Source organism: Aristolochia californica, unplaced genomic scaffold (genome assembly GCF_029961685.1).
Source record: "Aristolochia californica isolate CCGP_79_NKW_82.1479 unplaced genomic scaffold, dmAriCali1.0.hap1 SCAF_4, whole genome shotgun sequence".
Classification (NCBI taxonomy): Eukaryota; Viridiplantae; Streptophyta; class Magnoliopsida; order Piperales; family Aristolochiaceae; genus Aristolochia; species Aristolochia californica.
The window spans coordinates 39,678,349-39,705,271 of NW_027182103.1; the positions used below are offsets into that span (position 1 = coordinate 39,678,349).

The 26,923-nt window shown below is 38.8% G+C and overlaps 2 protein-coding genes and 1 pseudogene across 2 annotated transcripts; all 3 read right to left on the reverse strand.

Annotated features, from left to right (window-relative positions):
• Positions 1-481: 481 nt before the first annotated feature.
• LOC137961952 (6,7-dimethyl-8-ribityllumazine synthase, chloroplastic-like) lies at positions 482-4,772 on the reverse strand. Its single transcript, XM_068808607.1, has 8 exons — positions 4,560-4,772; positions 4,346-4,464; positions 4,084-4,179; positions 3,439-3,534; positions 3,107-3,185; positions 1,654-1,700; positions 1,344-1,403; positions 482-743 (listed from the first exon to the last, which is right to left on the reverse strand). Exons 1-8 carry the CDS (start codon positions 4,687-4,689, stop codon positions 705-707), a joined length of 666 nt encoding a protein of 221 aa, XP_068664708.1. The 5' UTR covers positions 4,690-4,772; the 3' UTR covers positions 482-704.
• A 15,272-nt stretch (positions 4,773-20,044) lies between these two features.
• LOC137961951 (thioredoxin-like fold domain-containing protein MRL7L, chloroplastic) lies at positions 20,045-21,965 on the reverse strand. The gene is made up of 5 exons (XM_068808606.1): positions 21,826-21,965; positions 21,430-21,725; positions 20,756-21,321; positions 20,405-20,598; positions 20,045-20,306 (listed from the first exon to the last, which is right to left on the reverse strand). Exons 2-5 carry the CDS (start codon positions 21,643-21,645, stop codon positions 20,185-20,187), a joined length of 1,098 nt encoding a protein of 365 aa, XP_068664707.1. The 5' UTR covers positions 21,646-21,725; positions 21,826-21,965; the 3' UTR covers positions 20,045-20,184.
• An 879-nt stretch (positions 21,966-22,844) lies between these two features.
• Positions 22,845-26,823, reverse strand: LOC137963325 (poly(ADP-ribose) glycohydrolase 1-like; annotated as a pseudogene).
• Positions 26,824-26,923: the final 100 nt, after the last annotated feature.

The window sequence follows — 26,923 nt, forward strand, 5'->3', positions numbered from 1 at the left end:
TATCGAGCAACAATCTCTCCTTACAATAGCAACAGGTTTCCAAGCCAGTAACAAACCAACTTCAGGGAAGTTGTCTTTGCTCAGACATCAGGAGCAAAGGGTTTTAGAGGAGGAAAGAAGGGAGAAAGAGGGGAAAAAAGAAGAAGGTCGTAGGTATAAGGTTTGGGAAGAAGAGATAACAAAAATATAATGTAGAGGAAGAGAAGTCATGGGAGGAAAAGTTATCCCAAGTTGGGTCATGTTAAGAGAGAGATTCTTCTCTTCCTCTCATTAAGCGTTAAATTCTAAAATGATGGTATTGCCCTTAGGTTTACAACTATAACTATTGAAAAGAGGTTAAGACAGTAAATTACAACCTTTGAACAGACATTAGATGGGAGTACACTACAAGTCACTCAAGAAAATGATTGCATCCATTCAGTTGCCTACAGAACTCGAAAAGGGCAAGTAGAAACATAGTTACAAGCAAGAGAGGCTCATGAGCAGTGTCAATATCCCTTTTATTTGGAGAATAAATAGCCTGAACCGATGGGAAAGAAATATTATTTTGCAGTTACAGAAAGTCTTCCTTAACCCTAATCCCCCTCCACCTAAGAAAGGAAAAAGATACAATCGAAAGCATCCTAAAACAGAAAGAAAAATAAAGAAAAAAAGAAAGCTTAGCCCCTAGGCAACGCCTTGTTTTCCTGGCACGAAATGAATTATCACCGAATATGTTCTCGAACCATTGATGCCATCTCAATCTGTAAGTTGAAAAAAGAAAATGTGACCATGTTGCAACTGAGTAATAGAGAACTAAGACTTAAAACTTTATCCAATTAAGCATTCCCTGTTTTACTCAACCAATTGCAATAGATTAGAAAATGAATTTTAAACCCTACGTAGATTCAGAAGAGGGCAAATGGGATCACACTTACACATTCATTTATTACCCATTTACAGCACACGTAATGATTACACAAGTACTAAGCTGTTGCCTGTCATCTTAGTTTCAACTTAATGCTCTCCTTGGAAAAGCTAAACCTAGCATTTACCTCCAATAAGTTTTTCATACTGCTGATAGCTAAATAAACAAATAACATAATATACCAATCTAGTTACAGCTTAATAGAAAGCTTCCCATATTTCTCCTTGCAATTTGAAACCACTCAAAAAGAGTTTGGTTGCATTTTTTCAACCTTTCCACTGCAATGTGCCTTATTCTTACTTTACGGTAAATGACAAAATACAGATGAGCATGACTTCCATTTTCTCCCTTCACTAAGATTAAGAAACCAAAGAAGTTGACAACTGTGATCAAACTGGACCTTTGCACCCAAGACAGCAAAGGTAAATGAGCTTACCGCAGTTACAGCAGCTTCAGAACCTTTGTTTCCAGCTTTGCCGCCAGCGCGGTTTAAAGCCTGCAAGTTACCAAAACACATTGTAAATCTTTCCACAACAAAGCAGTGCAAGTTGTCTGAATCTTACACAAGTTCAAATATAGCCACTGTGTGAGACTGCCATACATACATATCCAATGGTACAGAAAGAGATACAAATGAAACCAAATAGCAATTCATACTAATTAACTATCTTTATCCTTGAAGTTTGAAATAAGTTGCCCTCACTAATATCCAAGTGGCAAACAACATCCTAGTCATAGATTTTTACCTGATCCATGTCATCACAGGTTAGAACACCAAATATACATGGCACTCCTGCAATAACAGTAAAGAAAAGTATTAACGAATGGAAGCCTCAGTTTTTCCAAAGAAAATGAAGTTTATGTGGGAAGACAAGATAAACAATGCCGAACAGGAGATACGCTTATATTTCTTTTAACTTTCCTGCATTGCTTAGTATGCCTCAAGGTTGGCAATCTCTAAAACAAGCATGTTAAATCCAGGGAGATCTGTTAGGTTGACAGGGAGGAACTGGACAACAGTAATACTGGACTTAAAAAACCTAAAACCAAGTGGATTGGTTCAAATGATAAACTTATGCCAACTTAATTGGGTTTTTCAAATATCAGTTATTAGAAGATAGTACTTTCCCAAAAGTATTAAAGCAACACCTTCACCCATGCTTCAACCAGGACTGATTTGATGGAGTTGACCAACCTCTTAATAGGTCGTCAGATCAGTTTTTTAATTACCGCTCGAGACATAGTATCTCTTTTTTTTTTTTGAAGTGCAAGACATGGTATCTCTAATAAGCAGAATGACCATGAGTACAATAATTAACATACACTGCAAAGCTAGTAAAGATCAATTCTCTGTTAGGTCCAACCTAAATTGCCTGTCTCAACAGAGGAACAGAATAGAACTGTCCAAACGATAACTCTTTGAAACGGTCACCTAGTGTATTCCAGTTACATTCCATCCATTACATCAGTAGAGGCAAATAATCCAGCACTGGCTGCCCATTCCTTATCACGGAGCCAAACAAACAAAAACCTTGGGATTGACCAGATAGCCACCAAACAGCTAATATCCAAACTTCATATCTAGTTAATGAAGTCTGCGAATCCAATTAAACCACACAGGTAGAGACATTTACAAAAGAGTATCATATGCAAATTGAATTGGGGACCATATCAATTTTCATAAGCATTCCATCAAGCAACATATGTTTCAAAAAAAGAAACTTAAAAAAGGAAAAAAAAAAGGTCAAATTTTCAGACTATTAAGAACCTCATTCTGCAGCAAGAAACCTAAACACAACCACAGATTTCCTTTAGTTAAGAGCTCCTCTAAACCAAAACTATACTCCGTCTTGAAAATATCAATTTAAAAAAAAGAGGAAACATATTAAATTACCGGCAGGCTGCTATAACTTTTCTCACTGCATTGAAAACCTAAACAAGTTGAGTACCAAAATTCGACCAAGTACATATACCCTGTAGTTCAATTTCTATTACTCAAAAGGACTTGATCATAGTGCATAGGATTCAGTTTTCACTAGCTTTATCAAGAAGTGGACTGGGCCTTTGGCTCAATGGCCACATGGAAGGGGGTTGGGGTGGCGTGCTCAACATTCTGAAAAAAAGTGCTTGATCAAGATATCATTGTATGGCATTACCAAAAGTTATCAGCAAAATCATTAAAAATACATAAAAACTAACCTGAATTGAGACCAGCAGAAAGCACTCCAGATGCAGCAGAATTGGCAACAGCATCATAGTGAGTGGTATCGCCTCTTATCTAATGAAATAGTCCACAACTTCAAAGTCCAATAAAGAAAATTGAGCAAATGTGAGGATAAAATAGGCAAGAAGATAGTGTTCTTGTTCTCTTCTGTCTTCCCTTTTTTAAGGGAATAGTCTCTACAATAAAGTCAAGTTCTTTGATCATAACAGTACCTTCTTTGATCATCCATGAACTTAGAGAATCAAAGTTGAATAAATCATGAAAAACTGTACAGAAATTGAAACTGGTCGAAAGTGAGATATTATACCACAGCTCCAATACAACATATTGCATCATATTTTCCTGTCTTCCCAAGCTTTTGTGCAAGGACAGGAATTTCAAAGCTACCAGGAACCCACCACACCTGAGGAAAAGAAGAGTGACAATAACTGCTCAACTACAACGAAGGCTAGACTAAACATTAGAGGTAGACCCACATGATTTATTTTCCAACTTTTACATAAAGCATACATGGACAGAAAAAGAGGGGGTTGATGAAGTAGAAACATCAGGCGGAAACTGCCCATAAGCCAGCATAACATGGGGGTGCTGAAGCACACTTTGTCTCTTATAGCTAGGAATCATCTGACCCAAACAGCACCAGCCCTAGCAAGCGATAGTTTCAGCCGTGAATGGAGCAAGAGGATCAAATTGGCAGCCTAAATTAACTAGATTCAGTTTGAATTAGATCCGGTCAGAATGACTTGGAACAGTTCAGTCTTTTTCGTTTGCTTGCTGCTTCATTGTTTCAACAGGTATGCATTAGCGATTCCAAAGGCCAATTTAAGTTCACATCATTTTCTGTTTATACATGAGAAAAAAAGCGACTATAGTGAAGCAGCCGCTTTTCCAACTTTAAAGAGACACCAGAAGTAAATGCAACAAGGAAAGGTTTCCGTAGAGTTTAACATACTTCAATATCTTCTTCTCTGATGGAATATCTCTTGAAAGCTTCAATAGCGCCCTCCAGCAACAACTTAGTCACTACCTCATTAAACTGAGCAACAACCTACGCAGTGGAAAAGTACAAACTTAAAACTTTAGAAAGCAAAACAAAAGGCTCCAACAAACTAAACCCGCACAGAGATCTTTTTCATCTACTTCAGATTTTCAAATGGCTATCGAATTTCCATCCAGTTTACAAGTCCCTGTCCAATCCTGCAAACGAATCTCACCACAGCAAAACGCAGGCCTTCACATTTTGAAAAGGAACCTCTAAAATGCCGAACTCCAGCAGAAGCTACACAGACCAGGCCCCTACTGTTACCTCTACAAACCGAGTTAGTCGAATAACCTGAAGAACCAGAGCATCAAAGTCAGCTTCCGAAAAGAAGAAAAAAAATGACGAAATTCAACGGCGACATGGGAACCTGGCAGGGGAAAACTTGCCTCGATTTCTAGAAGAAAAAGTGATGAAGGGTTTTGGGTTACACCCAGAAAGGAAAGCGATCTTGGGAATGGAAATGGATGGAGAGGAAGAGGAGATGCGGAGGAGCTCGCTCGGCGCAATGGATGCCATGAGGGCGTCCGTTGTAAGGGCAGTAGGAGGCGTCGCTACTAGATAGAGACTAGAGTTGACATGACATTGCGGCTTCTGAAGTAGTTGACAGCCAGGTAATTGGTTATTAGTTCATATTAGCGAGTAATTGGTGGCAAGTCTCCGACATGACCCAGAACACGCCACCCTAGCTTCGAAAAGGTTTCCTTTCAAATAAGCAGATGGATTCGATAACTAGACGAATGGTTCCCGCCAAGGAGAGTAAGCTTCGCGTTCTTGCGAATTGGGTCCGACAATGAACTTGACCACCCTCCATTCATGGAAAATCAATTCCTCAACTTGTTATAAACGTGGCAAAAATCAACGTCATATTAGGACCAAACCATCCTATCTCATCCGTTGATCTAAACAGACAGAAAAGAAAACGTACAGTCCCACAGGCCTCACCTTTGCCTTGCTACGACATTACCCCCATTGCCTTGCCCGAGCACGTCTGCTACTGCTTGTTCGACGGGAGGTACCGAAAGGAGCGAAACGGAGTACAACGAAAAGCTTTCTTCCTTGTTGGTGATTGAAATTTTGGTTCTGAGCATCCAAAGCTGTTGATTTCAGAAGAAGAAATGGCCAAATCCTGCAAAGGCTTGGCGATGGAACTCGTCAAATGCCTTAGCGAAAGCGATTGTGTTAAGGTCATCCACTCCCTTCTCGATTTGAAAAAAAAAATCGATCTCGTGATTGGACTTCTCCGGGATTTTCTTTTTGCCTTATGGATACTATTTTGTTTTATTGAACTCATTGAACTCGATAGGCCAGGATCAATGCACTCTTGGAGTTTTGCTTTTAGGCTCGCTTGTATTATATGATTTTCTGTGAATTCGAAGTTCATAAATTATAGGTCGCTTACCATGAAGATATGGGTCCAAGCTCGGAAGGCCATTAGCTCAGTTGTTTGGTCAGAAAGGTTGTTAAATATTTATTCTTAGTTGCACGACATATGCTACAGCCATTTGCTATACATTTCTTTTTTGGAATAGTACTTGTTGTTCAGTTCAACAGTTCAATTTTTAGTTTCATGCATATTCAATGTTGGATCCGTTCATTTGGTTTTTAACCATGTAGATGGACCCACGATAATGGTGACAGGTCGTCCTATCTGTGCTTACTTTGAGCGTTTCATTTCATTAAAGTTGCCTGCACTATTTTCTAGGCATTGAGGTAGCGAGAAGCAAAGAAGGAACTACACTAACTCAGAGGAAATATGTTATTGATATGCTTCAAGAATATGGTCTTTTGGGGAAACCTGCAGATACACTATGGAAGTAGGACTTGATCTTCAGGATGATCAAAGCTCAAAACTAAAAGATAAAACAAAGTATCGAAAGCTAGTCGGGAAACTCATATGCTACAGTTACTAGACCAGATATTTCATTTTTAGTGAGTGTTGTGAACCAATTCATGGAGCATCCACGTAAAATCCACCTTGAGGCTACACAATGAATCCTGAGATTCTAAAGGGAGCTCCAAGAAAAGGTCTCATTTTCAAAACTAATAATCACTTGAAGATTGAAGCTGTCTCTTATAATGATTATGCAGGCTCCAAGCTTGACAATAAATCAACCATTGGATATTGTGTATTTTTGGGAGGAAATTTAGTCAGCTAAAAAAGTAAAAAACAAAATGTTGTTGCTCGGTCTAGTGCAGAAACGAAATACAGAGCAATGATCCACATCGTCAGTGAGCTAATGTGGATAAAATCTGTTGTCCAGGAGTTTGGCATCGATCAACAGGATCCTATGACTATGTATTGGGATAACCAGGCAACAATCTTCATTGCAAATAATTCAGTCTTTCATGGATGAATAAAACATATAGAGGTAATTTATCACTTTATCTGAGATGCAGTAATGAGGAAAGAAGTAACTACTCAGTATGTTCGGTCTGGTGATTAACTCTGTGATATCTTAACTGTTGATTTTCAGGATTCCATGGATTTAGCTCATGGAGAAAAAGAGAAAGACACCCATTGGGAGAAAACAGGAGGAAGAAGAGGCTATGGACTTGATTATTCTAACCCTTCCCCTGAAGCTCAATTTATAGATTAATCAAACTACTGTATTACAATAATACCCTTGAACTTAGGGTTTAGGGTTTTAACCCTGGAACTTTAACCTAATTACATCAATGCCATATCTATGAGATGACCCTTTATTTACCATCCTGTCATCATTGTATGGGTTTGTGGGCCTTCTCTTTGATCTATGTGCCTTGAATCCATCTTCCACATCTCTTGGATGTGTGGGTCTTCTTTGGTCTTATGGGCTTGGGCCCATCTTCTAACATACTTGGATATGTAGGCCTTCCTTGGTCGTGTGTGCATGGGCCCTATCTTCCAACACTAACTAAAGTACTAGGAAAACGTGAATTCCTGAATTTTTGCGACAAGTTGAGATTGTTCGACATGTACTCTCTAGCTTGAGGGGGAGTGTTGAAAAACAAGAACAAGGGTATTTTGGTTATTTTACCTTGTCGCTATTTATATTTCTTGATGTAATCTTATTCTACATGTCAAATTATGTCTACAGACCAAATTTCATTTAAAGGGGACACATAAAATTGGAGATTTAGAGAGTTAAGGTTCACTTAAAGTAGGGGTTATGTTGTAAATTGACCTCACCTAGTCAACCATAAATCTATAAATAGAAGCTGGAGGAAGTCCAGCCACGAATTTTCAGTTTTCTTTTCTCAATTTTTCTTCTCCAAGCTCTCTCCTTCTCATTCTCTCTCTTCAACCTTTCTTCTTACTTTTTACATGTTTGTTTCTTTAGGTAGAAAAGCTATCATACAGGTAATGTGCAGGAGAAACAAGCCCAGCCATACCTCCTGAGTGTGTGGTTTAAGGGAGACTTACTTCAACTGCAAAAGAGGCCAGGTATGTTATTTTTGTCTAATATGTCATGAGCAAGTCTTTTTTCTATATATCTTCTTTTAGTTTAGTTTGGTGGTATGCAATTCTTCAATAACTGATTTGTGTTTTGTTTAATAGTATTTTTTTGTTAATTATAACTATTTGTTGAGATGGTCTTATTGCTTCCTACCTTGTTGTTGCTCATGCATTTTCTTGAGGAGCTATGGTTTCTGATAATCTATTTCAAAGGTCACGAACCTGAGATCAGCATTTTGGCAGCTAGGAAGCCTAGCAGCATATTTAGTTATTTTTTGCAATGATAGGCCAGAAAACATGTATAGAGTAACAGATTTTTTGCTGTTTTTTTCATATTTTCTGTTGGCATGATTTCTTTTTCTTTAACGTGACATTTTACCAAAATCTGCCTTTTAAAGGTTTATTATGGAGTGGCTGTGTTTTCAATTACATTGAAGATAATATGAAATGCTTTTCTGATTCTCATTCTTTTTTTTTTTTTTTTTTTTTGAATGTTTCTAACTTGTCATCTTCTCCAGTGGCGTCTTAAATTTAGAGAAAGCTTTGTTTCAAAAGAAAAGAATGATTAAAGCTTTTCAAAAACTAGGATGGAGTTATGACAATTGAAAAACCCAACTCCTGTAAGTATAGCATATCACTTGGAATGAAATATCTAGTATATATAATCACCGCATTTGCGTTCGGAGGTTTTTAACCTAGTAACATATTAAAATAATTATGAAGTGATTAACATTCAAAAATATTTCCTAAAAGCACAAATTCACTCTTCCTTGAGTTGGTTAATGCACCACATGAAATGGATTTTTACCAGAATGGTGGCGGCTCAATACTTTTTTTAAGAAAAATCTTGACTTGGTGGTGGCATCAAGAATAGGCGGGGGGGTGGGGTGGGTTGCTTAGGTTGAATAGGTTTGTCAAATTTTAATGGTTAATATAAGCTCGTAAATTAAATTTGTGCAATTCGAACAAAATTCGAAGCAATCATTTACAAATACACAGTGATTTTCATAGTGGTTCATGGCCCAAAATTGTCTTGCGATTGTTAATCCGCTCTCAAGGTGTTTGCACTTTAGAGTTAATTTACTATGTTCAATAGCCTAATAACATCTACAATAACGGACTACAAAGATCTAAATTACAACCTGCTCAACACTTAGGACTTATGCTCAACAATAACTAGGTATAGGCACTTAGACCCAGAAATGTATTCTTCAGAAGCTACCAATCAGCTTATCCAATCTTTGATTCGAAGCTACCAAGGATCACTGTCTTTACGATTAAGCATAAAATCCTCTAAAGTGGGCAAATATTACAATATCAAAGCACAAAAGAATAATCCAATCCTAGTACTTCTACCACAACAATAGCATCTCAATGAAATCTCAAATGAATGATTTTATTGAGTAAGCTCAATGAGCTTAAAAACTCAATAACCAGAGTTTCTGAAAAGCTGTGGATAGACCACATTTAAGATTAATTTGATAGACTCATAACCAAAAACTTAATTGTACTCAAAAACAATTTCAAAATATGCTCAAGCAAGTTCAACAAGAAAAATACTAAGCATACCTGTTGAGTTGGAAAAGAGTCTCTCATAGAAAAATAAGAAGAAAAGTTAATGGGTTATAAGGTTGAGCAATAGGCCTCTTACGTGGCTAGTCATTTTAGGATGGAATCGGACTCAACCCAAAAGCCTAACAAGGTATCAGAGCAGGTTGTGTATGTCAGGTTATGGTGTGTTGTGGACTCCATAAGGTAGAAGTTTGTGTGCCCCATTAGAGGGTTTGTGCCCACGATTCAAGCCTGTTATGTGTGAGCCTAGACGTTAAGGGGACTGTTGAGTGAGAAAAAAGTCCCACATTGAAAAATGAGATGAAAAGTTAATCGGTGATGAAGTTGAGCAATAGGCCTCCTAAATGGCTAGTCATTTTGGGATGGAACCGGATTCAACCCAAAAATCCAACAACACCTATAGATTTCAAAGTCAAAAGTGCAAGTACTTAGCTCTTTTGAAAAACCTTCTTGTTTCGGCCTTTTCTCTTTGATTTGAAAATCGAAGAACATTAGGAAAGTTAGGAGAGCTTGAATTTCTCTTTGTTTCACTGTAGCAATGCTTGGTGAACAGTGTAAAGCGTAAAGTCATTTAATAGGACTCGATTGAATGATAAAAAAACTAGCTATTTAGAGCCATTTCTCTCATAAAATGACCCTTTGTTTTTTTAGCAAAATCAACCAATTGAATGGAAGAAATTTTGGGATTTGAGTTGCTAAGAGCAATGGTGGATCACTTACTAATTCTGGTCCTAAATTGGCCAAATCTAAAGCTTGTTTTTACCAAAATTGCTTATTCAATTTCATAATTAGTTTCTAAGTATTTATTATCATAAAAAATAAATTCATGGGATCTTTGGGTCAACAATCTTCCTTTTTTTTATCATGACAAACACATGAGCAATAAAAAATATGATGCTAATGAATGCATGAAGATGCATGAATATTTTACAAACTGTTCCTCACAGTTATCCTCCCCTTTTCCAAGTATTCTATTGTCTAAATTCTTACTTTGCTCCTCCACTGGTCAATGCATTTCTTTTATGATTTTTTTTATTTGTTTTTGTTTTCCCCTTGAATGAGCTTTTTAAAACTTTTTAAGTGTCATTCTTAGGTTTTTCTCCCTCTTTTGACTTCATTAAAAATTACTGTGTAAATACTTGATATATGAAAATTAAAGTGCAAAATAAAATTGACCAGGAAGAAACTTTAGATTTTATTATTTTCAAAAAAAATCATACATAAATGTGGCTGAATACAGTATAAAGCAGATGAAAGCTAGGCTTTTTTGAAGAGATTTTGTTGCTCGTGAATCTTGGTGTTCTCCCTTTCATGTTGATCCAATTTGTTGAGGGTATCAGATAATTGTTGTGGCTAGGCATGCAGGAGGATAGAGTTGGGCCTTTTAGTCTTCCTCTGGTATGTGTTCATGTGGGAAGAATCTACTACTACCGGAGAAAAGCACTGTGGGTTCTCCTCTAAGGGGTCTGTCTGTGCTGGGGATTCGTCTGTACTTTCTTTTTCATCTTCTTCCTGTACCTTTCTCTTAGCTGGGTTTAGTTTTAGGCACGCACCTTTCTCATCGTGAGTGGCATCTTAACTTCCTTCTCAATGACCCTTTAACTATTTGTTTCCTTTGGGACTATCTCACAGACAAGGTCTCTGAGATTGCACTCTCCCCCTCTGTTTGTTTCATTGAGGACCTCAGTGCTCGGGTTACCTTTGCCCTTATTGCTCTCCCCTGCTTGCTCATCTACTGGCTCCAAAATCTCCACTCTTTCAAGTACTCGGCATAATATTAATACTGATTTCTCTAGTGCCTCATGGCTCGAGCCTTCTAGGAAGGCATTTCCCCATTATCTTCTTCCTTTCTTAACTCTTCTACAATATGAGCAATGGACTCTTTCTCATCTTTCTTGTCTTCAGCCCTTTCTGATTCTATATCTTCCTTGTTCTCTTTATCATCTCCATTATCTTCTTCTTACCTCATGATTTCCTGGAATTTTTTTACAGCCTTCCCAAGTCCTTCTTGACTCATTCCTTTGGCTAGGGCACATATTTCCTCTTCTCTCATTTTCTCTTTCTTGTTTATTTTCTCTATGAGTGCATCAACTTCTGCCATTTCCATATTCAAATTTGTCATTTCACCTTCTGTCTTAACTCCGTTTTTATCATTTCTTCAATCTCTACTGTTGTCTTCTTTATCTTTTTTACTTTTCCCTCTCTTTTGTTCTTCTCTTGTGGTTCAACATTTTTTGCTTCTCTATCTCTTCAATCTCCTCCTCTTTTCTCCCATTTCCACCTCCTTTTCAGTTTCTTTCTCATTTTGATTTTGTGGGGCTGGGACATCCTCAATATCCATCTGGGAGCTGTCTCCTCTAGGTGCAAACTCATAGCCCCCTCTATTTCCATTGTCATCATCATCTCTATTATCCTCTCCATCAACCTCATCATCCATTTCAGTCTCACTGCCTCACTTTTCACTTCTTCCTCTCCACCTTCATCTATGTTTTGCTCTTCTTCTACTTCCTTGTTCTTCTCATTTCTAACTTCTTCAGAAACTGCTGCCTGGGAGAGCTCAGAAGTTATTCTCTCTTTTCTCAAATGTTCTTTCCAGTCTATCCAAATCATGCCCTGTGAGGGCAGTATGTGTTTCTACTTTCTGTAGCAGTTCTCTAAGTGTGCTGTAAATAATCTCAAAGTCGCTAGTAGCCATGGGTGTGAGTGGTGGTGCCAGGGCCTCACTGCACATTCTCTTCCACAGAGGATTATGCAACTTCTCCCTCTTTCTCAATCTTATGACTAATAGGAGCTTTCTGGGGAACTTTCTTCTCTACCTCCTTATTCTTTCTACTTCCATCAATACCTTTCACAATGATCTTGTTTACAATTTTATTCACCTTTTGTACTCCAAATTTATCCAGCTTGAAACCCCTCTTTAGCACCAACCTTGAGCAATTTTCAAATCCTTCTTGTGCTCACTGTGGAAGTAGAATCAACCACATATGTTGGCGTGAGTTCCTCCAGAGGAGGGCTTCTTCCTTTGGAACGGTCTTCCAGATCCATCAAAACAAAGAAAGAAGTCCTCTATAGCTACGGCCTCGGAGATGATCTGAGAGACTGGTTAGAAGTACCTGTAATCTATGTATATAAATACAGATGTAATTGTATGAAATAAAATAAGAAAGAAAAAATAGATTTTACAAGAGTTTACATTGGATCTCTCGTCCCACGCGGCTTAGAGGCAGTGTTGCGGGGACGATGAACCTTCGAAATTAAATCCCACTTCCCCACTACCAACAACGCTCGCATGAACGATGACCTACGCAGCGAAAGATCTCTCATCTTGCGCTGCTCAAAGGTAGTGTCACAGGGACGATGAACCTTCGAAATTAAACCCGCCCAAAATTAGGGAGCGGGATTTAATTTCGAAGCCTAGAGACTTAGACCGGACTCGGGCCGGACCTGACTCAGACCAGACTCATACCGGACTAGACTCAGATCGGACCGGACTCGAACTGCACCATACTTGACCCAGACCAGATTCGGACTGGACTCGACTTAGACCAGACTCGACCTATACCACGTTGTCAAGATGTATATCTCAGACAAAGACAAACTGGGGTATTTGAACGGTGATCTCCCTCAACCTCCTCAGACGGATGTGGACCCAGGTAATGCTCTCCTCGGATCCTCTAGAGAAGATGATTGCAGAGCATAGATAATTGACTCTGGAGCAACAGACCATATGACATTTGATGGAAATGATTTTTCTCAACACACTGCTCCTCGGCAAAATAGCATTGCCAACGTTATTGGAGTTATCTCTCCAGTAATTGGGGCTGGAATAGTGATGTTATCACCAGCCCTACCATTATCTAATACACTACTTGTGCCCTCTCTTTCTCACAAGTTACTATTAGTGAGTAAAGTTACCGACGAGTTGAATTGTGTTATTCTTATTTGCCCTACATTTTGTCTTATTCAGGATATTCTCACCAAGGAGATCATTAGGCGTGGTAATAAGAGGGGGCTCTATTACATAGAAGATTTCAACATAGGTCATGCATATCTCATGCGGTTCCCAAGCGACTTCAAAGTGAAACAAATTTTGATGTGGCACTGTTGGTTAGACCATCCTTCATTTGGGTATTTGAAACATATGTTTCCCGATTTATTTTTGAATTTGTCAGTTTTGGATTTTAATTGTGAGACTTGCATTCTAGCTAAAAGTCATCGAGTCAATTATCCATTAAGTATGAATAAGAGCGATGATCCTTTCACTTTAATTCACTCTGATGTGTGGGGTCCTTTTCCCAAAGATGCTAGATCTAGTGTTCGTTGGTTTGTCATATTTGTTAATGATTGCACACCAATGACTTGGCTTTACTTGTTGAAACACTAGGATGAGGTCTTTTATACCTTTCAATCCTTTCGTAAGATGATCCAAACATAGTTCTCTGCCAACATTCGAATTCTTCGATCTGATAATGGTGGAGAATATGTGAATCATTAGTTCTGTGATTATTTCCAACACCATGGACTGATTCATGAAACCTTGTGCCCCTACACTCCTAAAAAAAATGGTCTTGCAGAGAGAAAAAAATCGCCACATTCTTGATACAGCTCGAGCTCTTTTACTTGGAGCTCAAGTGCCTAGCCATCATTGGCCTAATGTTGTTACTACAACTGTCTACCTCATTAACCGCTTGCCTTCCAATGTTCTTGAGTTTAAGACTCCCCTACAAGCCGTGTCAAACTATGTTTAAGCTTAGTGCTAATGCTCCCCCCTCGAATTTTTGGTTATATTGTGTTCGTTAATCTCCGCAAAAAGCAATGCTCGAAACTTGATCCGTGTGCCATTCGGTGTCTATTTTTGGGATATGCAGTCCATCACAAAGGGTACCGCTTCTACTACCCAACTACTCAGCGCAATTGGCAACAGAATTTGAGATGAAAAATTTGGGAGGACTCAAATATTTTCTTGGGATTGAAGTTGCTAGATCCAATCAAGGCATATTCCTTTCCCAATGAAAATATATCCTAGATCTATTATCAGAAGTTGGACTACTAGAGTGTAAACTTCCAGATATCTTAATAATCCCAAATCACAAGCTTGGAGAATACCCAAACCAAGTGCCAACAGACAAAGGAAGATACCAGAGGTTGGTTGGGAAACTTATTTATCTCTCCCATACATGACCTGATATCTCCTATGCAGTAAGTGTAGTAAGCCAATTCATGCATTGTGTAGTGAAGATTATATGAATGCAGTGAATCAAATTATTCGATACCTAAAGTCCTCCCCTGGGAAAGGACTTATGTTCTCAAGAAACCATCACCTAAGGGTTGAAGGTTATACGGATGCTGACTGGGCAGGGAATATTTCAGATAAAAGATTCACCTCAGGCTATTTTACGTTTGTTGGAGGAAACCTAGTTACCAGGAGAAGTAAGAAACAAAAGGTGGTAGCGTTATCAAGTGCTGAAGCTGAGTTTCGTGGGATGGCTAAGGGTCTTTGTGAGCTTCTCTAGCTTCAGAGATTATTAAATGAAATTGGCTTTGGCCCAAACTATGAGATGAACTTATTCTGTGATAATAAGGCGGCTATTGATATTTCACATAACCTGGTTCAGCATGATCGGACTAAACATGTGGAAGTAAATCGGCACTTCATCAAGCAAAACCTTGAGGCAAAGATAATTTGATTTCCATTTGTTAAATTTGAAGACCAGTTGGCAGACATACTTACAAAAGCAGTATGCAGTAAGAACTTTTACAGCTCACGTGGCAAGTTGGGCATCAAAGATCTATACGTACCAATTTGAGGGGGACGGTTGGCGTGAGTTCCTCCAAAGGAGGACTTCTTCCTCTGGAACGGTCTTCCAGATCCGTAAAAACAGAGGAAGAAGTTCTTTGTAGCTACGGCCTCGGAGATGATCCGAGAGACTGGTTTGAAGTACCTGTAATTTGTGTATATAAATACAGATGTAATTGTATGAAATAAAATAAGAAAGAAAAGATAGATTTTACAAGAGTTTACAACATATACTTCAAAGTTTAACTCTATGTCATTCTTAAACATGTAAAGTAGTAACTTGTCGCTTATTGGTACATGCGTGGTGGTTTTACTTCCAATTGAATACTGAAACAAGTTTACTGAGTGAGGTCACTGAAAAATCTTTTTTAATACATAGTTTGGTATGGAGGGTTTCAGAGGTGAGTCCTAGTGGCTCATCTTCCATACTTGTCCCTTGATACTATGAGCCTCGATTGGTCCTAGCAAACGTTACATTTACCTCCTCTGCATACAAAATCACTTCCTATCCTTCAAATTTTGTGTGAATCACCCTATCACCAAGGTACCCCAGTTTTTCAACCCACATACAGGAATAGAATACCTGGACTGGTGAGTGCTGTCCTGAAAGAGCAATGTCTCGCCAACAATTGCAAATGTAGGCTCTCAGGAATTCATCCAAATCTTCCACAAGCTTTGTCCATTGGAGAATCAGATGGATACTCTTTTCTCAACAACTCCCCACTGGTGCTTCCATGAGCCATAAAAGTTTTGCTGCTACATTCTTGCCAAGGGATCCAGTGAATGGCTCCCAGAGAGAGATGCTAGAAGATGACCCCCATACAAGGAAGAGGGAGCGAGAAGCTGCTGACGATCATTTCGTTAAGAGTGGCTAGCAATGCTGTATAGAAGGTCGAATCTCCTAAGGAGCCCCAGGTTTCTCTGGCAAAGGGCAGTGAAGAAATGAGTGGTCAATAGTTTCATCCTCTTGAGTGCAGTACTTACATCTGGGATTGGGGATGGTCATTCCTCTTCTTTGAAGTTGATCAGACGTCAAGTTTCTACCTTTAAGCATACTCCAGATGAAAGCTTTGACTCTGGGGAGATCAATTAGTCTCCAAGCAGTGGCTGGCAGGGTGTGGATCCCCGTAGGGAGGATAGCAACTAACCTGTAGCAGGAATTCATGGAAAAAGGTCCCCGAATTTTCTTCCTGCCAAAGCAACTTGTCCTCACCATGCCCTATCATATAGAAGCTTGCCAAATTAGCAAGAAGAGCATCCATCTGCTCCATTTCTCAATCAAAGAGTGGTCTGTGAAGGTTGAGGCTCCAGCCTCCTTCCCTTCCGTGGTTGAAGCCAGTGCTAACCAGGCCAGCAGGGTCATCGACAACTCCAAAGATAAGGGGGAACTCCTCAGCAAGTTGTGACTCACACAGCCAAGCATCATACCAGAATCTGGTTCTTAGCCTGATCTCACTCCAAATTTCATGTAGAAGGCAATGAGAAGAATATTGCTGCAGATGTGTTGCCATAGAGGAGAAGCATGGGGAGGTCTAACAGTGGTAGGGATGAGGAGGTAAGTTGATATCAGGTATTGGTAGCACATGATTTCTGTCCATGGGCTTTCTTTATCGGTCCCAAAGTACCTAACCCATTTAGTGAGGAATGCCTGGTTTAGAAATCAAACTCTTTTGATTTCAAGGCCTCCTAGAGGTTTGGCATGGAGATTCCCAATTGCTGCTAACACCATTCCACAAAAATTGCCTCTAGAGGGCTTCAATGCAGTTTGCTATGCTAGCAGGGCTGTGAAGGAGGTAAAAGAATTAGTTCAGAAGTCCTGAAAAGGGAAGATTTAATCAGTGTAAGTCTACCCGCAAAAGAAAGGTACTTACCTTTCTAGGATGATAGTCTTCTCTTGAATTTGTTAATCACCCAGTCCCAAAGGGCTGGAGTTATTCTGCCATAAACATGGGCATGCCCAGGTATGGAATAGTGAGGCTACCAACAGGCATCCAGGCGTGTTTGCCATGTTGTGGATACTGCCATTGTCCATATTGATTTCCAAGAGTGGTTTTATTCCAATTTACTTTTTGATAACCTTGTAGAAGTTAAGAGTGCCTTGAGAATAAGAATGTATTCCATCCTGCCATCACAAAAACATATTGTATCGCGAGCATATTGTAGAATTGGAATGTCTAAGGGGGTGGGGGAGTTCTCTTGGGTTGGCTGAAAGCCAGTGCATAGAGTGAGTATGCTGAAAATTTTTATTTAATGCTTCTCGCACGAGGTTAAAAAGAAGAGGAGAGATAGGGTCCCCCTTCACAGCCTTCTTGTGGCCCTGAAGTATCCCTTGGCAGCACTGTTGACCAGAATCGAATATTTGGTGGGTGAAAGCCAGCTATTAAAGTCTCCATTTGTGGCCAAATCCCCTCTTTTCCTTGACCGTGTCTAAGATGGCCTAGTTACTCTGTTGAAAGCCTTCTCTAGATCCAATTTAAGGATGATTTTTGGCTCAGTTTTCTTGGCATAATTGGGAATGATCTTGTATGCAGAAAGCAGTGTTTCAAGGATCTGCCATCCTTTGATGAATGCAATTTGGTGTGGACTGATAATGCAGCTGACTACTTTTTTGAGGTCATTTGCAAGCACTTCATAGGCACTTGACATCAAGCTGATTGGCCTGACGTCAGAGGAACAGATTGCTCCAGTCATTTTAGGGATTAGGGCAATGAGGGAAGCACCTAAAGCCTCATAGTTAACACCATACCTGTAGAACTCTTCGAACGTGTGCATTACTTTCTACTTCAAGAGATCTCAGTTGTCTTTGTAGAATTCCTCGCCATAGCTGACAGGCCTGGGAGTCTAGTTGTTTGGCATAGCCTTGAAGGAAGCTTCCACCTCGGCAATTAAGAAGTGCTTTTCAAGACTGGACATCTGATTCTGTTAGAGATGGTTGAAGGAGAGGTTGTGGGCTGTAGACCTGAGGGGGGAGTTCACCTCTGTATAGGTTAGAGAAGAAGTTGATAAGCTCGTTGGCAATTGAATTGGCATCGGTGGTGAGATGGCTGTTGATCATGGGGGAGCATATGGTGTTTTTCCATCTTTGTGCAGAGGACTCTGCATGGAAGAATGCAGTATTAGCATCTCCATGCTGCTGCCATCATATTTGGGCCCTCTGTTTCCATGTGATACACTCATGGAGTGCCAGCCTTTCAAATTTCTCCTAAATCTTATCTCTTCTATCAATTAGAGCATTGAGGAGTCGACCATTCTGTCTTGAAGGTCAATTGACTGAATTTCCAATGCCAAAGCTGTGCTCTTGGTTTTATAATCACCGTATTTTGCAGAAGACCAGGCTTTTAATTGTTTTTTGAGTAGCTTGAGTTTGAGCAGAAAGGCACAGTTCAAATCAACAATTTGAAGGAAAGTTGATCAGATAGCTAGGCAACTTTGAATCGAAAAGGGGTGGGTGATACCCTCACAATCGAGGATAGGAGAGTGGTCAAAGGTTGTTCTGGTAAGGATTTTGCATATTGGGTTTGGGAAAAGGGCAAAACATTATGAATTGGTCATGAATTTGTCAAGCCTGGCCTGGAAAGACAGGGTTTGTCCAGGCGAATCCCGAGGTGAGTATGTCATCCAAGCTGTAGTCATCAATGAAAGCACTGAAGTGTTCTCATTAAGGTGGAAGGAGTGGTTACTTCCAGAGATTTCTCATGGTTGCATCAAATAGTGTTAAAGTCTCCTCCTAGCATCTAGGGAACATCACGTGTTTCAATGAACCATTTTAGCTCCTCCTAGAGAGCCCACCACAAATTATAGCCCGAGGGGCCATAAACTTCCCCGAAGGCCCAAATGGAGTTGGTCCTATGTTTGAATTTGACTCAATTGGCAAATTCCCTTTCATGACTGTTGTGGCCTCCATGCAATGTGTCCCAGATGAGAAGAATACCACCTGCTCATCGGTAGCATCTATTCGTTAATTTTAGGGTTCTACTGTTATGGTCTCCCCTAAAATAAAAAGTAATAATAGAAAAAACCTGGTCACCCTCATTACTCTATTGATTTGATGAGCACCTTCTTATTTTCTCAAAGTTTAGAAATTCGGTTTGTAAATAGAGTGTTAATTGTTGTCTCCTTCGGTCTCAATTTTCTAAATTTAGAGAATCGTTTTTGAAAGTTAGGGTTGTATTGTCACCTCCTTCCGTTTGAAGTTCGAATGTTACTATTTTTGTGTTTCTCTAGTATTTCTTCCATTTATCATCTTTTATTTTTCATTCACTTAGGAGCAATACTAATAGGCCCACAACCTTCAACCATTTTCTAGGGTTATAATTCTAACATTAATTGCAATTTTTACAGTTTTTAACTTTTCCTATATGATCTGTTTAACCCAGTGTTATCAAACGTTGATTGGACTGGCCAATTAAATCTAGTTCACTTGAACCCATTCTCTTTATTAGGTCGACAACATTAAAAATTGGATTTTCTAGAAACCTGGCTAACTTGGCTAGTTTAAGCAGTTTACCTGCCAAGTTGGTTGACCCAGTCAAGTTGAGTCAGTTTCTGTGAAGGTAATTCCAGTGCATGACTCAAAAACGTGGAAAGGGGTATCCCTACCCCCTCCTCTTTCCTTCTGTTTTGGCACCAATGGGAAAGAAACTCTCCCCCTAGCCTGAGTTTGGGTCAGAGTTCTGAAGGTACTTCCGATGTCAGACAAAAAAATTGGGAAAGCAGTGCTCCCCCTTCTCTCCTGTCCAATCACTGGTTTTACGTGTCTAGCTAACCATTTTGCTCCTATATTTATCATTTATTAGAAGCATTTTTCTCTTCATTTTGTTACCTAAGCCCCAATATAACCGATAATTTAGCACCTTCAAAGCTCAGATTTTACCTGTTCCCTTGCACCTAAAACACCTGGGATTTTTCCTTTTTTAAAATGATGAGACCTCTTGAGATTTTTTGATGAATTTTGTGGTACAACTAATTTTTTACTTCAAATATTTCATTATTTGTAGGAAATGCTCGTGTAAAAGCTTTTGATTTTCCTCAGGTTGACATGAGTTCGGATTCGCGGGAACAAAGGCTACTAAGCAGATCAAAAGTCATATTATCAGATGATTTCAAATACAAGAGTTGGACGGTTTTTGATGTACAGACAACATCACCCATTTGACATGTAAAGAACTATTTTTTAGCTGCAGTGGAGCATTATTTTCTTCCTTTTTCAGGTGAGAGAAGGTATCTGTTCTTGGCCATCTTCAAGCCTCACGTTGAACCACAGCGGCCTATTTGCTCCATAGTAGAAGAATGCCATAATCCTCGACAATTCATCAGCCGTCCGGATTGCTACACAGAAAAACAAATGGATCAATTAATGCCTGCAATTTTAGCTATACGGACAGGACATGCCACTGTAACATACAAGACTTCTGCATAGGCATCACCTTTTTCCCTATATAAAATCTTCCCTGCCTTGGTGAAAATAAGTTCAGGGAACGATGAGACTTTTAAAGCAGCTACCAAATCAGTTTCCACAACAGCATCTATAGCCACACATCTTGGTGAAGGCAATCTGGAATCCCAGAAGATTTGAACACCCTTCTCCAAATTTTCTCTGATCTTTTCGTTTTCCCGTGGTCTGCAGATATAAATTTCAAACATCCAGAGTGCCAGAAGAAGGAACTCTTATAAGAAATAACTTGAATAAGCAGTTATCATCAACCCAAAATGATCTCGCGACGAAAACATTATCAAAATCTAAAGCACAGGCTATTCATATTGATGAACATACTGACCTCTTATACCGGTTATGAACAAGAACAACCAAAGGACTAATGTCCTTGAACACAGTCTCTTCCCATTCATTGGTGGTAATATCCTTGACGGCGCGAATGTAATCATCGTCTTGCCAAACCAACTCCTTGTCACTATCGTAAGCATCATCGTCTTTCCTGACATTCTTGATGGTAATCTTGTTGAAGAACTGATCCAAGTTAAATCCCTGGCCGTCTGCATCCTCGGGCCAGTCTGGATCCTCCTCGTCTACAACTAAAGGATAATCTGCCAAAAGTTTTTCCATCTTTTTCGTCTTCTCGACGGGATCCATCTCTTCTTCAACATCCGGGTGCCTGTCAATTACCTCTCTGATTTGCCTCCTCAAGTCCCATCTTTCTTCATCGGTCATTTGTAATGGCTCTTCGTCCTCATCCTTCTTGGTTTGTCCTTTCACTTTTGCTTTGGATGGATCGGCTCGGTTATCGTTCTCACTCTGGTAATCTGATTTAAAGGTTTTTGCTTCCTCTTGCTTTTCTCGACTGCTCCCATGTACTTCAGAAGCATTCAGCTCTGTATTACTCGCCTTCTGAAGCCACAAATTTGAAGCAACACTTGCGCATTAAAATCGTAAAGAAACATCAAAATTAGAAAGATTCAAGAAATGACTTCAGTTAAGGAGAAGAAAATCACTTACCAGCATCGGAAATTTTGACGAAATGCCGCCTGAAGCATCCCTCGGAGAGTAACTTCCGCAATTTACACGACTCGTTTTCTGAGGACAAATTTCGAGAGCTTTGCTACTCCAACGAAGAAGATGCACAGAAGTAGTTGTCTTACGACGATGAAATTTGTGCTGTTCGTTTGAATTCAAGTTCAAAAACTGAAACTTCACTGAACATTGAACTGCCATTTTTACAAAATAAACAGCCAAGACTCTTAGTTTCAGCAAGTCACATTGAAAGAGGATACGTTATCGTCCAGTCCCATCTCCTGAGAACAGTCAAATATCTACCAATAGTAAGCAGAGAAAAACAAGAGAAGAAGAACTGAGCGACGAGCAACCAAATGAGTGCGGTATTCGAGTGCAAACCTGAATAATAGCATGTGCAATCTGCTGGATTCACGTCAGTTCGGTCCTCCTGCAGCTACAAATTTCAATCCAAATTCCAAAACCTCCCAAAACCCTATACCCGCCTGTTTGGTTAAACAGAAAGGATGACGCGCAATACAGGCTCCGGAGGTCAGAAATACCATCGAGTCGCGGGTCGAGAGTCCGGCAGAGAGAAATACCTCCGAGTTGCGAGTCTGATATTTCTCATTTTAATAGGCGATTTGATGACACTAGCATGAGACTTAAGGAATTGGAACAAACTTTACCCCTTGTGTGCGGTTAATTGAATTTTAAGACAAGAAAATTAATTAAAAAGCATTTGACTGTGGAAGCACCGCCGTTATCAAATACTAAAATTGTTGAGATATTTATATCAAGTTGGTCCTTATCCTCTTATATGCCTATTGCGCCTTCTCTAAAGCCTCGAGGTTTTAACACAACTGGTTTCAATATGGTACCAGAGCCAGTCGGTCCCGAGTTCGAATCCCGCTCCCGCCGATTTCCACGGGCCCCGAATTTTACGGATTTCCTCGTGTGGGAGAGTATTGAGATATTTATATCGGGCCGGTCCTTATCCTTTTATATGTCTGTTGCGCCTTCTCTAAAGCCTCGAGGTTTTAGTGCAACTGGTTTCAACAAAAAATTAAAAATAAAATTCCAGGTAATTATTCCAAATTAATTATTTAAACAATGCAAAGCGTATTTCTGGATTACAACATAAAAGTTTTGTTAGCTTTTGTTAGATTTCCAAATCATTTTTCTAGTTTACAATATAGAAATTATGTTGGACCTTAGAAACTTGGGTGAGAACAAACAACTGATCAATCCAGAATAGGGTTTTCCTGAGAAAACCAAACTCCGTTCCTTTAATATGTATAGATAACCTCATGATCATTGGCACTACATTACTAAGGATTTACTTACCCTCACTTATATCAAACCCCTATGACATTTGCAGTGGAAAATCTTCTTTTAAAACCCTATACATGATCACAGTCTCATTGAATCGTCTGCAAAGGTGTTGGAGGAAGAAACCAGTTAAAGAAGCCAAGTTGTGTCTCCCCTTTTAATCTCTAAGAGGAGTATTCCATTTACATATTCCAAAGATCTCCAATTGTCCACTCATGTGATAGGATTATCAAGAGGTTGTCCAATGTAACCTAATAGACTAGTCATTTAAGTGTGGAAAGCCAACCTACTCAAGAGAGGTGGACCGGAACCACCTCTGACACCCACCTTGCCCCTTACCGCTCCCCGCGGGATTCGAAGGCGGAACGTGCCGGACCTGGCTCTGATACCATGTCCAGAGGTTGGCCAATGCAACCTAAAAGACTAGTCGTTTAAATGCGAAAAGCCAACCTACTCAAGAGGTGGAGATCCATTGACTCACCTGCCAAAAAGTTAAGATAAAAGGTTCGTATTTTAAATTCCAGGTTGAAATACCAAATCTTTGTTGTCTAGAGAACAAATGAAAGACAATATCTAATATATCAAATCCAAAATTCCAGGTTGTATATACCAAATCTTTTGTTGTCTGGAGATAAATGAAAGACGGTATCCAATTTATTGCTAGAACAAGTGTAATTGTTATTTTAGTTCACTTCAGAATTACCTCTTCTAATCTTGACAAGCTCTTGTCATCAAATGTATAATAGAGAATAAAGGGTCTCAATGCCCGTAAATTATCTCAAGTTTCAGAAGCTAGATTGTAACAAAGGATTATCGAGAAATTGTTTTGTAGCAGAAAATTTGGCATGGACACTAAGTATAATTATGAAATAGTTGTCGTTTGTGCAGATCATATGATACAATTTCCTGTGAAGTAGCAAACCACTGGATTACACTTTTGATTTCTGGATCTCCCCTAAAAGCTCCACATCCCCAATTCTCAGTAGCTACTCCGATATTTTCTTGAATTTTAGAAGCTTGATTATATTCCTGATTACTATTTTCAATCAGGTTCATATCTCTTGGCCTCTTACTTTCCATCTCAGTAGAGGTTGAGAAAACAAGAAGGTCAGGTTTTCCACAATGACCCTGAAGAGAAGAATTTGATTTGCATTAACCACACAACTTTTTAATTCAAAATCAATGTATACCAAGAAATTGTGATAGTAATATCCATTTAAAAAGCTCAAATGAGATGTGATGAAATAAAATAAAGTGTATTGGGCAAGTTCACACTTGAACAGTGCAACTGCTGTCAGCACTTACACTGATGATGTCTTGGACAAATTGATCTTTAGAAGGTAAACCTTTTTGAAAAATCTTTTGACACTTTAGGTAGTCCCATTGATCAATAAAACCACAGAAAGCTTTATTTATTTCCCTGTTTGCAATCAACCACCAGTGCAGCTCAGAAATTACCTGAGTAAATAATAAGAGCTACAATAGAAGAAAAAAAATATAACTGAAAAAGAATGACAACCAGAAATGTTTAAATGAGAAAAACTGCTTGTGCTTTTTTAAACACATTGACATATAGTGAATTCATATCTACGAAATTGACACCAGTGTGCCTACTCTCAAGAAGAAGGTAATATACCGAATGAGCCCCTCAACTTTATATTGTTTCATCCATGGGTTGCATAAAGCATCGATAGCCACAATCCTTGTCTTCTGCCTCCCAAATGAATCTAATTTACTCATATCAAGATAGTCATCCAAGAAAACAAATGAGGGTGCATAACTACATAATAGGGGTAAAATGTGATTAGAAAGCCCATAAAAGCCAGCTCACACACTTCATAAATTAGTGTACTCACACTAAAATTAACCTAAATGAAACTTCAATCTCAACCATTTAAAGGGGTGCGGTTCAGAAATCATCAGAATACAGGAAAAGGGAACAGATAAAGTAAACCAAGAAAAAGGTTTGCAACATGAATATACCCTCTATAATTTGAAAACCTTTCTACACCAACAATTTCTATAGCCTCATTATCTGCCATGGAAGGCAAGAAAAGCATTGCAACAATCAATTTAGGATTGATCACAAAACGGATCTCTTCCTACATTAGTTAAAACAGAAGACGGTAGTAAGAAATCATGTTCCAATTGTCAAAAAGAAAAAATAGAGTATAATTATTGGTCAAAGAAATAAAAAGGTAAACCCTTCTTATTCAAACATTTAAATGGAGAACCTGCACACAGCCTCAACGTGGAGCACCTCCTCCAATATATTTGTTGGCAAAATCTACTTCAAGAGCGTGAAGATGTTGATCTTCTATAAAACCTTTCTCGAAAACATAAAAAAGATGGATAGAGTGATATACCATCTTGAAACAGAAATAATATGAAAAAACTCATTGAAAATATTAAAAGAAAAAATTCAAGCGCAGTTTAAAGGTTTCGTCCGTCCTAGTTATGTCAGTCACTAGGAAAGAGCAGAGAGGCACTACAGACTCGCTCCAAAAGTTTGTGTGCTTCAAAGGACTTACCTTCCTTCCTTCAGGTATAGATGAACATATCCGTCCAAAATAATGTTTGAGGCACTTAAGTTTATGTTTTTGACCTTGCTTTCCATTGACATATAGATACTAAAAAAACCAAATCAAAGAAAAAAAATTCAGCCACTAATTATATATAAACATAAACTAATATATACTTAAGTATACTAACTCACAAACTAGCAAAGCATTCAAACCCCATAAATCATAAAAATTATAAGAAAAATTCCTGAAGATCCAAGGTAGTCTACGAAGACAAAGACGCTGGCTCGTTAAAAAATCACCATAATTTTGAACTTGTGATGATAAACTATGAATTAAACCAAGGTAATTAGGAAAGATACACAAAAATTTGTTTATCAACATGTAATAAAGTTCAAGTCATTAGTTGAACTTCTTTTTTACAACAAAATGAGAAAATCGAAATAACGGCTATGCCAATTAAAGAGTTAGCAATTTTTACTTATTTTCTGTCTTTGACAAACTTATATTCCACAAAACCTATTGCAGATGTTTGACAATGATTGTTTACTTGGTTCAAATGTGAACAACATAGAAACTTATCTTCATCTTGTTCAAGGTTTTGAGTGGTTACGAGATCTTACTTTGAAGTGTCTCGGAATTCTTTCAAACCCTAGAACTAATTCAGAAGGCCTACCCATTTATAAATAATTCTTAGCCACCACCTAAACGATAGAATTCACCTATATGCCCAACAATTGTGTAAGGTGTTAAATTCTTAGGAATTGGGGAAACACCACTTTCTTCCACAGAAACATGAAGTTCACCGTGTCCTTTGTTATAAATCTAACCACAGTCCAATACCCAAAATAGATCAAAAGTCAAAACAGATTACCTAAAAGTCATGGTCAGCAATCACATACCCAAATAACTGGTCAAAGTTGATAAGAGCAAGATGCTTCGAATCCTTATTAACAATTGGAAACAAACAAAAAAGGGAGCATGAGAGCAAAGAGTCGATCAATTCCTGTGAAAAAGAAGGCACTTAACATTGGCATTCATATAGTACGTATTATACAACAACAAGTGCAGTGAGGCAAAGTAACAGTAAAGCCTGATTGTTCCAGATTTCAAATGAAAAAATGATGAGTTACAAGGTAAAAATTGAAGAATAGAGAGACCAGACTGAGGATCACAATCCTAGCTTCTTGTGAACCCAGTAACCTTAGGCCTGTTTTAACAACGGAACCATCTTTTGCATGACAGAGTAAGCTATCGGCCTTTTGGTAGTGCTCTTCTAACAGAGACGGCATTCGCAACAATAAACTCGCTAATGCGGGAACAATATCTTTAAACCATTTCCTTGATTCAACACGACAAATCACCTGCAAAATGTTTCAATGACATCAAAACCAGGTTACGAAATCCCACAATGGCAAGTCCGAACAACTAGTCTCTCCAAAAAATGTAAACAACAAAAGAAGAAGCAATAACAACAGCCCACCAATGGATTAAACTTATCAAACAATCGGTCATCGAGTTGATCGATGAGGAATAGAAAAGTCATTGAGTCACTAAGGGCCCTATAGGTGAGTAACGGGTCCTAATAAAAGGCTTTTAAAAGTATTGGCCAATTATCCATTGTTATATGAAATAGTTTATTCTCT

Coding starts and splice junctions, on each gene's coding strand:
- LOC137961952 (XM_068808607.1), bottom strand. CDS start 4,689: ATGGCATCCATTGCGCCGAGCGAGCTCCTCCGCATCTCCTCTTCCTCT. Junction 1,701..3,106: donor TTCTGCTGGTCTCAATTCAG/GTTAGTTTTTAT, acceptor CTGTTATTGCAG/GAGTGCCATGTATATTTGGT. Junction 744..1,343: donor CTGAAGCTGCTGTAACTGCG/GTAAGCTCATTT, acceptor TTCAACTTACAG/ATTGAGATGGCATCAATGGT.
- LOC137961951 (XM_068808606.1), bottom strand. CDS start 21,645: ATGGCAGTTCAATGTTCAGTGAAGTTTCAGTTTTTGAACTTGAATTCA. Junction 21,322..21,429: donor CGTCAAAATTTCCGATGCTG/GTAAGTGATTTT, acceptor TTGTGGCTTCAG/AAGGCGAGTAATACAGAGCT. Junction 20,307..20,404: donor GATTTTATATAGGGAAAAAG/GTGATGCCTATG, acceptor TTTTCTGTGTAG/CAATCCGGACGGCTGATGAA.